The 16,825-nt window shown below is 36.2% G+C and overlaps 1 protein-coding gene across 1 annotated transcript in view; it reads right to left on the bottom strand.

The window, feature by feature from the left end:
• Positions 1–4,000: 4,000 nt before the first annotated feature.
• The window catches only part of PLA2R1 (phospholipase A2 receptor 1), a 166,545-nt gene continuing 153,720 nt past the window's right edge, over positions 4,001–16,825 (bottom strand). The window contains exons 26-30 of the mRNA XM_027866204.1: positions 13,362–13,502; positions 12,636–12,752; positions 11,962–12,138; positions 6,489–6,515; positions 4,001–6,295 (exon numbers count right to left, since the gene is read on the bottom strand). Coding sequence (XP_027722005.1) covers positions 6,084–6,295; positions 6,489–6,515; positions 11,962–12,138; positions 12,636–12,752; positions 13,362–13,502 — 674 coding nt within the window. The 3' untranslated portion in view covers positions 4,001–6,083. The remainder of the gene's footprint in view (positions 6,296–6,488; positions 6,516–11,961; positions 12,139–12,635; positions 12,753–13,361; positions 13,503–16,825) is intronic.

Below are 16,825 nucleotides of genomic sequence, written 5' to 3'. Positions count from 1 at the left end.
TTAAGGACATTTTCTATTCTGGTTCTTCGTCCTAACTCCTCATGCACAATGAGTTGCCATCTGCTCACACATTCCATGTGTCTTTTCATTGCCCTTTGTGATATGATACTCATTTTCAATTCCTTGGCAACTGTGGTGCTCCGTCACTGGTAGCTGTACAGAATTTGATGGGTTTTTGATTCAGCTAAAAGTTTGGGGTCATTAAATGCTGTGTAGTTTCCAAAATCCAGTTGGAGAAATGCTTTGCATACTGCAGGCATTTAATAAATGCTTGTTGAATGAATGAATAAATGATGGAATGAAAGGCAACGAGAACAGTCAAAAGATGATTTGAAAAAAAGGGAATTGAGTTAAGCCCTCTGTCTCAAGTGTGTGTATTGTGCAATGCACTGGGCTAGGGTGAAAGAGAGTAGAGTGGTATCACTATCATACCATGTTTCTTCCTTGAATTTTTAAAGACATGACTGTATTCATTATATTCATATACGACTGGAAAAGGAGGTGGACCAATCAGGTAGCTAGAGTTTAGGAGAACAGATGGAATAGTCCAAGCACTGCACTGGGTGGGTCTCACAATAATTTAAATGACTTAGAAGACCTGGAGTGCATTGAATAGATCCTCTATGAAGGACTGGTGGGAGGACAAGAACAAAAATTGCATAGGGTGAGAAAGATAAGGTGTTACCAAGAGGTAGATGAGAGGAGGGGAAGGTTTTCCAGAAGTGTTGAAAAAGCCTACTGATTAGGTAGCATGTTCCCATAACAATCCTAAGTGGCATGAATGAAAGGGTCAGAAAGTCCAGGATGGTTGATTGACTAGTTAGTCCAATGTGTAAAATAATGTTCTGTGAAATCTCTCACTTAATTCTCAAGAAACTCAATCTACCTCACATATAACTGTGAAGAGAATAGCAAGATATGAACAAACTCAGAGTTAGGAATGGTATAAAATGAATGTGTATGTGTGAGCCAAAAAATAGCAATAATAAAAAAGTCAACCCTTTCATAGATTTCCATAGTTGATTTAATACATTAGTTAGAAAACACTTAGAGCTAAAGTCTATCTGCCCCTAAAAAAGCCACAAAGGACAGAATGAGCTGACAGACCTTATGGAACTCAAACTATTTCGGAGTCATTGTCACCTTCTTGCTGTTTTCAAGAATTATATTAAAAAGGAAAAAAACCCATATCATCTATATACCCACCCTCCGAAAGTCACCCCTGCCCCCTGCAAATATTATGTTTTATTTTATTTTCAGAGAACACTAAAGCAAACAAACTAGAGTCCCCCTACAGTCTGTGTTTAGGTAGTTCTCCTCAATTTCATGTTGCTCCTATTTCAGGGACCAGGGCAGAGACAGGGAGGATGGGACATGGGGAGGAGGTTAAATTAAATAAAGATTATTTTTTGTTTCCTAAAAAATGTGATCATGGGAAAGAATTGATTTTATTAGCATGGGGAACTCTAGGTTTGGGAATTTCCGTCTGCCCCTCTTTGTAGTGCTTCCAATATCTGATGCAATGTATCATTCAGATAAAAACAGTTCCCATGGTGGTTAAAAGCAGTTGAGGATAAAAAATAGATATTAGCTGGGGACAAGGAGATAGCACCATTTAAAGAAGCTCCCTAGGGGATTTCAGGTATAGTCCATCAATGCCCCAAAAGCTGTTGCTATACTTTTCTTGTCCAAAGGGCCCACAGCTAGGCTCCAAATCAATCTATTTAGGAGCAAAGTTAACCCAAACTGCCCCAGGTCTGCACTATAACTTCCTTGCTTGCTATGGTCCTACCTGCTATCGTAGGAGTATGGAGGGTTAATTCAGATCTCCTTAGTTACACCAGGATCCCGACTCACAACACCTCCACCAATACAGATGGCAACCAGTCTACATAAATAAATCCTAGGAAGTTGTCCTACTTGCCCAGGATCACCTGGCCAGTAAGTACAAGAAGTAGAAGCTGAATCTAGATCTTCCTAAAGCAAATGTGGCATTTCTCTGTTACCTCATGCTGCCTCTATGTAGTTAAGAGATTTTTTTCCCTTAACAGGGGAAAAAGAAAACCAGCATCTTAGAGTCTTTTCTATCTTTTAAATAACACTTTCTGCTTTCATTTCCAAATATCAGCACAGAAAATCAAATAAAAGATAACATCATTTCATAGGTAGGCTGCTATTTTTTAAACAAAGAATAAGTTCAAGGTTGCTGCTACATGCAATTACAAGAAAAGGATGAGGATGCTTTAAATGAGTTAACTGCAGTCCATCATAGCCACTTCAGAGTGTGAAGAAAACACCACTCAAATGATTTTTTCCCCCTTAATTTGATCTAAATTGCAGCAGAAGTGCTCTGCAAGCAGCAAGTACTTGTGTTAATTAGCTTTTAGTAAAGAAGGTCACTGGCTTAAAGAGGGCTTTTTTTAGTTTCAATTTTTTCTCCCAATTAGGATTCATTAGACCTTTGCTGTATATGAGCAAATTATATGCATAGTCACATTCAGAGAACACACAGTATCCATATATTGTTCATATAACTGATGTAGTTATGTATAACATTTACTGGGGTTTTTCTCTTAAAATCCTCATGCAACAAGAAATAATGGCAATGACTTAGCAAAGGGATACCTATAGTGCAAGACATATAGAATAAACTAGTCCTAAAATATTTACCTTCTGCCTAAGTTTGTGCACTTTAGTTGAACTCAAAGAACCTTGAGACATCACACAAAACTATTTCACTTAATACTATTGCCTGAACGAATCTGATATTTTAAGTTGATCTTATATGGTATACCAAATCATTAATTAAAGATATAGACATCAAGTACAGTAATTCTGGCTGTTCTGGGTCATCTAAGTGTCTTGGTTTCTTCACGTTCTAGAGGAACAAAACTCACTTGATCAAATAAAAAGAATCATTTTAAAATTTCTGATATGAATTCTAATAGCCACATCCCTTCTGCTTTAGCACCTAGGAACAAGAAGAGAGACATATGGTCCCCTGTGCAACATGTTGCCCACCCAATCCATGTCACAAATATTTTAACATCAAATTCTTGGCAAAAGCTTAAGAAAATGATTGTATTTCATACTGTGGTTCAAGTATCTTTTGTTAGCATTTTCCAATTCACCCAGGAGAATACTATGAACTCATTATAAATAATACTGATATGAAATGGATTTATCCAAAGCAGAGTGATAAAACTTTTCTAGTTATTTAAGTGATACCTTATGCCAGAGGGTTTAAAGTTTAACAGGAAACAATATCCACACAGCTGGCCTCAGACTGAGAATGTCAAATTCACCTTCTCTTATGTAATATTTTATTTTTCCCAATTACACATAAAAACAATTTTAACATTTCTTCCGAATTTTGAGTTGCAAATTCCCTCCTTCCCCTCCTCCCCCCCATTGATAAGGAAAGCAATTTGACACAGATTAAATACGTGTAGTCATATAAAACACATTTCCATGTTAAGTCATTCTGTGAAAGAAAACGCAGACAAAAAAACCCCAAGAAGAATAAAGTGAAGAAAAAGTATCTCTGATCTGCATTCAGATTCTAACAATTCTCTCTCTGGAAATGGACAGCACCTTTCATTAGAAATTCTACAAAATTATCTTGGATCATTGTATTGCTGAGAATAGCTAAATTATTCATAGTAGATCATCATACAATATTGCTGTTACTGTACAATGTTCTCCTGGTTCACTTTACATCAGTTCATGTAAGTCTTTCCCATGTTTTTCTGAGAGCATCCTATCCATTATTTCTTAAAGCACAATAGTATTTCATCACAAGCATACACAAGAACTTGTTCAGCCATTCCCCAACTGATGGTCATCTCCTTAATTTCCAATTCTTTGCCAGCACTAAGAGCTGCTATAAATATTTTTGTACACATGGGTCGTTTTCCTTTTTTTTTTTTTAATCTCTTTAGGATATAGACCTAGTGGTGGTATTGCCTGGTCAAAGGGTATGCTTAGTTTTATAGCACTTTGGATATGGTTCCAGATTGCTCTCCAGAAAATCAGTATACAACTTCACCAATAGTACATTAGTGTTTTATCAAATTCACCTTCTCATGTGAAAAGGGGTTTCCAACCTGCTTTAGCTAACATTTTTAGCTATGTGAGATAGGACATAGAAACTAAATGCTACTACCTTTGAAATGTTCAGTAGCTTAATATTTCAGAATGTGTAGACTAACTCTTTAAATCATCTACTTTTTCATACTTCTCTAAAGTATTATTTTTGATTAATCAACTCCAAGTATAGGGATTCTGTCCACCAATGCAGACAGCACCCTCCTTAAGTCCTAGAGAGTTTCCTGATGCCCAGTGAAGTTAAGTGGGTGATTGCCCAAGGTTCATCAGAGGCTGAATTCAAATACAGGTCTTCCTGAAGCAAACCTAACATTCTATCCATTACTCCACAGAGTTCTAGAGTTGAGGCTGAGGAAGAGTAAGTTCTAACAAGATACTTCAGTAGCTAATGTATTCATGGTTTCTCATTAAGTTTGTTTGATAGGTTTTTCCGTGCTGTATTTGATAACTCACAAAACTATAAAGCTTATTTCAGATAAGACTTAAATGTGGATATGTCCACACAGTGAAAATGTGTGGATCTATATGAAGTATAGAATTGCAGTATCTTGTTTATTTCATAAATTTGCTCATTTCAGAAATTCTGGCAGCAGGAAGGATTGCATTAACTGTCCATATGCCTAGACACTTAGAAATGTAGCCCTCTATGTCTAATTACAGAGCACTGGGAAATTGGTGAATTCATCTTACTACAAAAAATGTTTAGCTAATGACATATTTAATCAGTAGTGTCATTATATGTGACAGTTCTATTTCAATATCCCTTGACTAGAAGACTAATTCATTAGTAGTTTTTACCAAGACCACTTAGAAATACAGAACTTTAATTTCACATGACATTTTATTAAATGATCTTTATTTACCATCTGGTTAGTTTAAGCCAATTATCCTTATAAGTTACAAATAGGTAATGGTCACCTATCCTTATATTTTGAAGATGAAGGCTCATTGTGCTGTAGTATAAAGATACGGAGTCAGTGGAATTTTTAATTCAGCTTACTGAGTAGAAATGAAATCTTGTAGTCTTAGGTCACATTGTACCTCTTTAAAAAGGTTGGCTTGTGAAAAAAAAATGTCTGATTGATGAGCAGTATTAGGATCTAGGCCAAAAGAAGCCTAGATTTAGATTTGGAAAGGATCTTAGTGTTCATTCAGTCCAACCCCCTAATAAGGGCCAGAGACCTAAAGTGAATTGTCCATAGCCACACAGACAGTAAGTGGCTAAGCCAGGATTCAAACTTGGGTCTTCTGACTTCCAAGTTTCCTTGGAATCTGTGTTTCCACTGCACCACACTGTTCTCTTGTGCTATGACATTTGAAGTTCCTTTTTCTACTTTCTAGAAAATGCTAGAGCTAGTCATAAATAAATAAATAAACGAATATCACCAGCAATTTGGCCATGTAAATTTACTAACCTTTATGAACTAAGAGATGTTTTCTTCTTCCTCCTAATGAATTTGTTTGTTTGGGGTGGGGTAGGGGTGGACAAAAGAACATGTAGTCATGAGCTGATTTAAAAATCTCAAATCCAATGACTACATTCCAATGGAAATAAATGTATTGCATTACAAATACTGTTACTCTGTTAGCCTGGCAGCAAACTTCTATGAATTTTGAAAACTGGGGATTTTAAGTCTTTCTCAAACAATGGATTTCTACCTAGTGGGCATCCTTTTAGTTAATTCTAACCTTTCTGAACGACAATTATTATTTAATTTAAAACCCTCCCCCCATATGCCCTTGTCTTTAAAAAAAGAAAAAAATACATTTTGGCAGAAGAGCTAAAATAAAACTAGGCTGGTTGTAATTCAAATAGTCCTTATTCAGGGGCTGATTAGTTGGTTTTTTTTTTTTAAACAATTTCTATTACTGTGACATCAAGGTTATAAAATAAAATATAACGTAGAGCTTCTTAATATCCATTCCTTTTAAAAGCTGAACATAGTCTCTGTGATCCTATGGTTTCAATAGTCTTATTAATCATTTCTCTCCATATCTGAAATGAGGATGCTTTCTTCTACAGGTAACCTTCTCAAATTTATTGATGTGTAAGGAGCACTACCCCAAGTGATGAGTCTTCTGAAGAAAACACCATTCTGCTTGTAGAGGCAGTAGAAGAATGTGGAAATGCCTAAGATGGCAACTAGTATCACTGCTACTGTAAGGGGGATAAGGCTGTAGTTGGGGGCTAAAAGAGGATGGGGAAAAGGATACTTTTAGGAACACTGAAAGACAAATACGTACTATAAAACTAGTATGAAGCTTTTTAGCAAACTCTAATTTCTTATTTTTACTATCTGATGATTATTATGTACTGTATGTATACATGATCTAGTTATCTTCCATGAAACTAAAAATATTTAATGTTATTACATATTTACCTTCTCCTGGCTTCATATTATTAATATCTGAAATAAAAAAGAGAGAGGCAAAAGTTATTCTTAAGAAATTCAGGAAGATGGCGGAGGGAAAGCAGAGAGTTGCTAGAGCTCTCCCCCAAACACCTCCAAATACCTATAAAAAATGGCTCTAAACAAATTCTAAAGTAGCAGAACCCACAAAAAAACAGAGTAAAACAAATTTCCAGCCCAAGACAGCCTGGATGGTTGATCGGAAAGGTGTATTGCACTGGGCTGGGAGAGGAGCTCAGTTTGGTGTGGGTGTGCAGGCCGCAGCGACCCTGGAGCAGGCCTCAGAGGACTGAATCGCAGGCAGCTGTGGTGGTTTCCAGACTTCTCAACCCCTGAACACCAAAGACAACATAGAAGGTCAGTAGGAAAAGTCTGTTTCTGCGGTGAGAGAAGAAGCTAGGTCTCAGCCACAAGTCCAGAGTGTGCCCTCAGGGCAGCGGCTGAGTCCTGAGCCTCAGGCCCACAGACTGAAGGGGAACTGAGTGACTGATCAGAGGGGGATTGCAAGGATCTCTTTGTCAGGGCTGAGGCAGGAATCTCTTGCTTTGCCCGTGCTTGGATCTGGGTCACAGTTCTGAGGGGCAGTCCTGGGGTGAGGCGGAGCATTGGTGCAGTGGAGCTTGTGGTGGTGGTGGAGAGAAAACTCCTCACCCCTTATCATACCACCTTGGAAGAACTGACACTTTTCAGGTCCCTAGAAGTATCTCTGAAAACAGCTATACAAACCCCTGAACCTTGGGACAGTACATACTCCACACTGGAAACAGACTCTTACCTTAACAAAGAGTTTAAAACTCAAGTAATTGGTTGGGATCATGAGCAAGCAGCACAAAAAGAGTCAGACTATATTATGTTACTTCGGTGACAAAGAAGATCAAAATATACAACCAGAAGAAGAAAACAAAGTCAAAGCTCCTACATCCAAAACTTCTAAGAAAAATATGAATCAGTCCCAGGCCTTGGAAGAGTTCAAAAGGGATTTTGAGAAGCAAGTAAGAGAAGTAAAGGAAAAACTGGGAAGAGAAATGAGAGTGATGCAAGAAAATCATTAAAAGCAAGTTAACAGCTTGCTAAAGGAGACCCAAAAAAATACTGAAGAAAATAACACCTTAAAAAATAGCCTAACCCAAATGGCAAAAGAGGTCCAAAAAGCCAATGAAGAGAAGAATGCCCTAAAGAGCAAAATTGGACAAATGGAAAAGGAGGTCCAAAAGCTTATAGAAGAAAATACTTCTTAAAAATTAGAATAGAGCAATTGGAAGCTAGTGACTTTATGAGAAATCAAGATACTGTAAAACAAATCCAAAAGAAGGAAAAATTAGAAAACAACGTGAAATATCTCATTGGAAAAACAACTGACCTGGAAAATAGATCCAGGAGAGAGAATTTAAAAATTATTGGACTATCTGAAAGCCACGAGCAAAAAAAGAGCCTAGACATCATCTTTCAAGAAATTGTCAAGGAAAACTACCCTGATATTTTAGAACCAGAGGGCAAAATAGAAATTGAAAGAATCCACTGATCTCCTCCTGAAAGAGATCCCCAAAGGAAAACTCCTAGAAATATTGTAGCCAAATTCCAGAATTCCCAGGTCAAGGAGAAAATATTACAAGCAGCCAGAAAGAAACAATTCAAGTATTGTGGAAACACAATCAGGATGACACAAGATTTAGCAGCTTCTACATTAAGGGACCACAGGGCATGGAATATAATATTCCGGAGGGCAAAGTAGATAGGATTGCAACCAAGAATCAGCTACCCAGCAAAACTGAGTATAACTTTTCAGGGGAAAAAATGGTCATTCAGTGAAATAGAGGACTTTCAAGCATTCTTGATGAAAAGACCAGAGCTGAATAGAAAATTTGACTTTCCAATACAAGACTCAAGTAGAACATTAAGAGGTAAACAGGAAAAAGAAAATCATAAGAGGCTTATTAAGGTTGAACTGTTTATATTCCTGCATGGAAAGATGATATTTGTAACTCATGAGACCTTTGTCAGTATTAGGGTAGTTGGAGGGAAAAAATTACATGTATGAATATATATATAGAAAGAGAGATAGATGGATAGATAGATAGATAGATAGAGGGCACAGGGTGAGTTGAAGATAAAGGGGTCATATCTGGAGAATAAAATTAAGTGGTAAGAGAGGATTATACTAGGAGAAGGAGAAAGGAAAAGGTAGAATGGGGTAAATTATCTCACAAAAAAACAGAAGAGAAAAGGCTCTTACAGAGGAGGGGAAACGGGGGAAGGTGAGAGGGAATGAGTGAATCTTATTCTCATAGGATTTGACTTAAGGAGGGAATAGCATACACACTCAATTGGGTATGGAAATCTGACTTACCCTACAGGAAAATAGGAGAGGAAGGGGACAAGAGAGTAGGGGGATGATAGAGAGGAGGGCAGATTGGGAACAGGGGTAATCAGAAGCAAATACTTCTGAGGAGGGACAAGGGTCAAAAGAAAGAATAGAATAAATGGGGGGGCAGGATAGGATTAAGGTAAATATGTCTGTTATGGAAGTGTTTTGAATAAGTGCACATGTATAGCTTGCCTTTTCAATGAGGGTGGGTGGGGAGGGAGGAAGGGTGAAAATCTGGAACCCAAAGTTTTAAAAACACATGTTTAAAAAAAATATTTTCACATGCAACTGGGAAATAAGAAATATAGGAAATGGGGTACAGAAATCTATCCTGCCCTACAGGAAAACAGAAGGGGAAGGGGGGAGAGATAGCAGGGAAAGCAGACTAGGGGAAGGGGTATTCAGAATGCATGCCATCTTGGGGTGGGGGGAGGGGTGAGATGGGTTGAAAATTTGGAACTCAAAATATTGTGGAAGTAATGTTGAAAACTAAAAATAAAAAGAAAGGATTAGATCAAGTAAAAAAAAAGGAAAAAAAAAAGAAAGAGGGCTGGCATCTGAACTTTCCAGATCACTTCATTTTCCATCTACAATTCTGCTTGGTCTCATCTCCAGTGAACATGATGCCCCCATGCCAGGTACCTGTTGTTTACCCTCCTCCCCCTTTTTCAAGGATCAAATGAGGTAATACAGGCAAGGTGCTCTGCCAACTTTAAAGAACCATAAATATTCTATGAAAATGATAAAGAAGCTATAAGGTTCGGCGGTTGGAGGCATTTCCTCAGATGGTTTTGGTGCTGTGACCATCACTTTTTCTTAAATCTATTTCTGTCCTGGACCCTCTTTTCTACTCTCTTTATATTCACTTGGTGACCTCATTGACTCATAGGCATTTAACTGTCATCGGTATACATATGATGCCAAGATATCCATATGTAGCCTCACCTTAGCTGTGGATGACATCACTAAAAGCATATTGGCTATTTCAACTTTCTGTGCTAGGGCCATCTCAAACTCAGTATGTCCCAAACTGAAGTCATTATCTTATCCTGCCCAACTGCCCCATGTCTGTTGAGAGTGCTATCATCCTTGTGTGCATTCAGGTAGGCAACTTTGGAATCATCCTTAGCTTCTCATTCTCACTCTCTGCTTTGTGCCTAGCACACAGCATATGCTTAATAAATGTCTATTTCCTGCCTGCCTGAACTTCTTTGAGGATAAATTCAGTTTTATTGAGTCAAAAGGAATAAACAATTTACCAAATTTAGTCACTTTATTTGCATAATTCCAAATGATCGTCCACAAAGGCTGAACCAATTCATTCATATCACTCTGGTGTTAATCTTCCCACAGCTTCTGTTTCAACTGTTTCCATGTTGTTACTTTGGGGAGTGACCATGTTGTGAGCTCAAATCTCATAGACATATACAACTTCAATTCTCTTGTTGTTAATGCTTTGGAGCACTTTGCATATGGACATTTATAATCTGAAATCTTTTCTTTTTCATATCCTTTCATTACTTATAGGTTGGGGAATAGCTCTTGCTGTTGTATATTGGCATAAATTAGAAATCAGACTTTGTAAGACATAATTGATGTAAATATAACAGCTGCTTTTCTTATTCTCTACACATTGATTTTATTCACACACATCATTTTAATTAATTTGAATAAAAATGCTTATTGTATTTAAAAAAAAAAGAAATTCAGGTTTTGTTGGACTACACATAATTTTTCCCTTTTTTTCCCCATGGGAAAAGGTGGAAGTAAGAGGTAAAGAAAATAAGATTATTTTTGTTAGTTCATTTTTTTTAAAATCAAGTCATTTAAAATGTTGATATATTACTGCTATCTAGAAAACACCATGACTTACTTTTTTTCAAAGAAAGAGGAACAATTCTATATTTACAAGAATATATATATATGTCTCTCTCTACATATATAGATATAGATATAGATATAGATAGATATAGATATCAGAACTTTTTGTTTTGGCAAAAAAACTGGAAACTATGGGTATGCCCATCATTGGGAAATGGCTGAACCAACTGTGACATAAGTGGGATGGAATACTGCTGTGCTATACAAAATGAGGACAGAGATTGATGCAAAATGAAGTGAGCAGAACCAGAACAACCAGGTTTACTATAGTACGATATTATAAAAATGAATAGTTTTGAACACTTTTATAAACTGATGAAATATGAAATGAGCAGGACCAGGAGAACAATATATATGATAACAAAAACAGCACTGTAAAGACAAACACCTTTGAAAGCTGTAAGGACTCTGATGAACACTATAACCATTCATGATTCCAGTGGATCAGTGATGAAGTTTGCTCTCCATCTCCTGACACAGAAGTGTTGGATTCAGGATGCAGAATAAGATACATATTTTTTGAACATGGCCAATGAGTGAATTTGTTTTACTTGCCTATGTATATTTGTTATAAGGAATTTGTTTCTCACTTTTTTTCCCCAATGGAGTGGGGATGGTAGGAAAAGAAAATATATTTCTAATTATTAAAAAGAAAATTTTAACTTAAATTTTTTTTTATGCTTTATCCTTTAAACCTGAAGTCCCTAACTTGAAAATTGGGTTCTTGAAGATTACCAGATAATTCTTTAAGCCCACTGCAATAAAACAACTGAAGGATGCTCTGTCACATGCTCTCTTCAATATGTAAGGATTCTCAGGGAGGAGAGGAAGGCAGTGGGTGGATAGGATTTCTCACATCAGTTAAAACGCTTTCTGACTTGTTTGGTAGTGAATAAGACTTCAGTATCTTAAGCTACTATTTAAAAGGTCAGCCAGTAGATTGACTAGCCCTGAAATGCTTGGATTTAAAAACTCTGCAGACTCAAGAGAATGCTGAACTAAAAGGTGGAATGGACCTAAGGGAAGACAAATAATGACAAAACCGGTCCCTAATCTCAAGGAGCTCACAATCTAATGATGGCGATAACATGCGAACAACTGTAAACAAACATGACATATACAGGATGAAATAGAGACAAACAGCGGAGGAACGGCACAAGAAATAACCTTGGACTTCATGGTTAGAGGTACACCTACCTGTCTCCATCTTACATACAAATCCTTTTTTTTCTCCACAAGGAAATAGCTGCCACACACCATCTGTGGTCCTCAATGCAAAACAAAGATCAGCCTTGAGAAGACTGGATTCTGGCTCCCTGATGCCCCAGTCTGAATACTCAATGGGACTACCATCAAACCATGTGATGGTGCTACCTAGGGGAAAATACTGGATAATTAACTAATATTCAATGAATATTAAGCAAAATAAATTATGTTAGTCTTTAGCAAGCTGAATTTGGAATGGAAAATATTAAGCTACATTTGGTTTTAGTGGATTGCTCCCTTGATTTTACAAAATATTATAACAACATTAAATTGTATGTATGAAGTACTCTTGTCACCCCAGTAGTATAATAGAAAAGTGTTTTAAGTAGAGTCACAGAGTCTGGAAAGGATCTTGTAGGTGAAAGATGCAAACATAATCTTAAAATGTCCTCATGCTCAAAAGTTATACCATGAACTTGTCTAAGCATTCTTATTCTGACTGGGTCATTGCAAAGGGTCAGAGGTCATGGAGAAGAGTTAGAAAAGCCTATTTATAAGGAAAGAGAGTGGCCCAGATAAGAGTTCCTAGTTCCCAGTAGCCATTATCCTTAGACTAACGGTGTATTACCATTTAACCTCTTTTCTTTTCTCTTCTAGTCACTTACTGTTATTATCAAACTGAGCATTCAGCCAGACCACTGGCATAGAAGAACTAAGTGCAAAGAGCTCTCTTAGAAGATATGCATTTTCAGCCTCATTCTTAATTGTTAAAAGATTAGCTCCTGTAGAAGAAACAAAAACATCCAAATAGCAATCAATCATGTTTACACATAAAGGCACTTTCCAAAAGGATTATATATCATTGTCCATGTGTCCAGTGTTTAGCACAGTGCCTGGCACACAGTTGGTGCTTAATATAGGCGAGCTAAATGACTGTCCCAAGCACTGAATAGTGTTATTTTTCTCTTGCTCCTTAATTTAGTGCTCCTGAAAAAAAATCACACTGTTGAACAATTTGGAGTTGAAAAAAAATTTTCTGAATTCAAACTACATCATCTATTTAAAGGTAAAAAATATCTTTCAAATGCTTTGAATATTGATTTTAGTTAACTTTAAAGATTATAATTTGAATACATAAAAGGGAAAGTTTGACCTCTAAAACTGCAAGTCATTATAGATTAAAAAATTCCATGCTGAAAGATGATTTTCATGAATTATTCCCCAAATGACAAATGAATTACATTTTAAAATTATATCTTTAATGGACTATAGTTTTTCAATTGGCTTTTGCTGCCTGTAGATACAGTAATGAAACAAACCAAGGACATTATATTCTTCATTGAGATGCTATGAAAAGCATAGAAAGCTTATTATCATCATTAAATAATTACCTTCTTTTCTGCAAAACTCCTGTGCAGCATCAAAACTTGTGCTGTTTAGGACTGTAGAAAAACTGTAGCAATTATTTTTAAATTTTATCCAGGGAATAGATGTTTCTCTGCATAACTTTGGGTATTCTGATTGTTTTGTTTCTGTGAACAAAAAAAAGTAAGATTTTTGGGGGTAGTGATTGAATATATTTATTGATTTAAAAATATGTAAATGATCTTGATTTTTAAAGGAGTTATAAAAGAAATCTAATGAAATTTTCATAGTAATTATGCATGAAAGATATCTTTCAGTTCAGATAATGATAAAACTATAGCTAGTTTATATAGCATTTTCAACAGAAGTAACAATCTATACATAAATAGAACACGGTCCCATTAATATATAACCATGAAGACATAGTCCACCTGATATTTGGGAGAAGATAACTCTTTTTCAAAGGTCCTGTTGAGAGGAGAAGCTCCTAGGTTGGTGTATTGTGTTGGGTATTAGCATTAGGATCATTGGCACTTTACTAATGTTGCTTGGAGTATCAAAGGTGCTATCAACAGTGTGGAAAACTATTGGTCCCAAAATTCTACCTTACTGCCCATAAGCCTATATTGGGGACAATGTAATCAAATATCTTTGATATGGCCCAAGAGTCAAATCAGGCCCTCCACCTATTTTTGCATACCAGTGAGCTGAGTGATTTTTACATTTTTACATATATTAAAACTTTATTTAGAATGTAAAAATTATTCTTAGCTCACAGGGCTATATAAAAACAGGCAGCAGATTACATTTGGCCCATGGGCTGTAGTTTGCCAATCTCTGGATAAGACTAAATTATGACGTGTACATTTTTAGGAATTTGTTATGTATGCCACCATAGAGGGTTTTGTTTTATGTCAGTGAAGCCTCTGTAAATCTAGTTTACTAGATGCTTGCTAATATCTGATTTTCTTTCATATGAGACTTCATCAAAAATTAGCAGGCACAGGGATAATCATAAGCCCAGAATACTATTTGCTAAGTGATGTGATTTGGAAGGTACTGAAGAGAATGAAAAATACTCTGTCTTCTTCCCATTGGTCTCACTTTCTGAGACATTAGGAATTCATTTCTTTTACATAAAGCAGTATCTCCCACCTACTACTACCTTATCACCATTTAAAATGCAAATATCATTGGAAGAAAAGAGATATCTAAAGTTGTTATCAACTACTAACAATTTAGTGTGAATTAGTTTACAAACTTGTTGGAGTTTGAATGGATGAGGAGGAAGAAGGAACTAAAGACGACAAACTTAGAGCTGAAAAGGATCTTAGAAACATCATTTTTAAAAATGGGAAACTGATGCTCAGAAAAGTACATCTATTTAAAAATTAGTCCATTCACAAAATCTATATATATATATATATATATATATTTATATCTAGTTCTGTCATTTATTTGAAGTCACATAATGTGTAGCATTTTGAAACATTACATTAGGATAGTTCAGGACAGAATATAAGTACATGGTATTCTGGTGTCCTTAGAAGTTGATCTTCTAAAACCTTCCTAAAAATTAAGAAAGGGGAAAGTTTTCCTGATGGAGGTAGATTGTAGATGTACAAATTTATTTTATTTCATTTATAGTGAAGAAGGCATACTAAAGACTTTTTGGGTAAGTACAATTACTTGGCTCTCATTCAAGGCATGAGCCCAAATCTTGGCCATATATAGGACAGACAGAGATCCTATCAACTATTTCTATTTCCTTCATCACTAGAATAATGGATGTCTAGTAAGTCGGGCAATATTTACTGGGCATTCACTGCATGTGTAGAATGCAGTTCTAGTTAGTCATAAAGGAAAAAGAAATAGTAGATACAGCTCCTGTCTTTAAGGAGAAATAACAAATACAAGGAAATATCAGGACATGGATTGCACCTGTAATTTTTAAGAAACTCCCTGGATGAGGAAATTCCTTCAACCAATGCAGCCTGGCACCTTTTCTGCAATGTACACCCTCAGAATGTTGTCCAGAGTAATGAGAGATTAAATGACTTGCTCCGGGTCAGTGAGAGGACTTGAAATGAAGTCTTCTTGGTTGGGAGGCTAGCTTTCTCTCCACTGCACCATATTGTCTCCATCTATATATTTATATGTATATCATGTGTATATGCATATATGTCTACATATATACATTGTTTTATAAAGCTTATATTTCCATTTTAAGCTTTTTCATTTTTAAATGCTAAAAACTTAGGTTAGAACATACACCTATGGAGTTAGAAGGGATTTTAGAGATCATTTAGCCCAAATCTTTTAGTTTATAGATGTGGAAACAGCCTCAAAGAGGTGAAAGGGTGTGCTTTACATCCCATCAAATTGGGTTACTGTCAGAGCTTGGATGCGAACACAGGTTTCCTTACTTCCAGTCTAGTACCTTTATAATTTATGCAGCAGGTCTGATAGAAACAATCTGTAAATGGTATGGTAATGAGTGATGATTCTGAGCAGTTAATATATTCATTGTGTTATGTGCTAAAGGTTATGGGGACTAGCAAGGAAATAAGCATGATTCCTATCTTAAAGGACCACACAGTATAATGAGCTGTAGTGGGCTGAATTCTGCTCATCCCAGGAAACGGTTTGAAGTCTTTGTCTAGAGCAGCCATTTTGCATTTAGCTATGATCTGAAAAAGCACAATATTATGCCAAAGTTTGTAATGCAGTTGTTCTCCATGTTTATAAATTTCATTTTTTAAATGACAGATTATTTCTATCATATCTATAACCCAAGCTATCACATTTTATAAAAGTCCATAAGGACTTCATAAAGTCCTTCTGTATCTCTCATAGTAAATGCCCATCAGTTGGCTAAGGTTCATTAATGATCTCAAATTAGTAGGTTGTATTTGCATTTACCCTTCTGCTCTCAGCCTAATGATTTGCTTATTAAATAGCTGTTGCCTTCATTATCTCTTTACAAAGGGATAAACTGTGTGTATATTTATTCTTGCTTCCACAGATTTTTTTCTCCAATGCCTTTTTCATAGACTAAGAAATCTTTATGGAGCATTTAAATAAAATAATCAGTTAGGAATATTAAGGGTAACAACAGGGCTAACCCTAACAAGATCAGATCTTTACATTTACTTCAGTAGCCTTTACTTGAGATTAATTGAGTGCTGACAACTTCTAGTACCAAGTCAGGACTATTGGAATACTGGAGTAATGGGACCTTGGGAGGATTACTTTGCATTTGTTAGCTGCAACTCCCAGCCCACATTTCATATACTCAATAGAAGTTAATCTCAGAGTCATAGAACACCAGACCCAGAATACATCTTATAGACCATCTAGACTAGGGCTGGGGAACCTGCAGCCTTGAGGCCACATGTTGCCCTCTAGGTCCTCACGTGTGGTTCTTTGACTGAATCCAAACTTCACAGAACAAATCCCCTTAATAAAAGGATTTATAGAAAAAGGACCT

This window comes from Vombatus ursinus, unplaced genomic scaffold (assembly GCF_900497805.2).
Source record: "Vombatus ursinus unplaced genomic scaffold, bare-nosed wombat genome assembly UNPS02014779.1, whole genome shotgun sequence".
Taxonomy (NCBI): domain Eukaryota; kingdom Metazoa; phylum Chordata; class Mammalia; order Diprotodontia; family Vombatidae; genus Vombatus; species Vombatus ursinus.
Note: the sequence above shows the minus strand (reverse complement) of the source record. Positions and strands in the feature narration are given on the sequence as shown.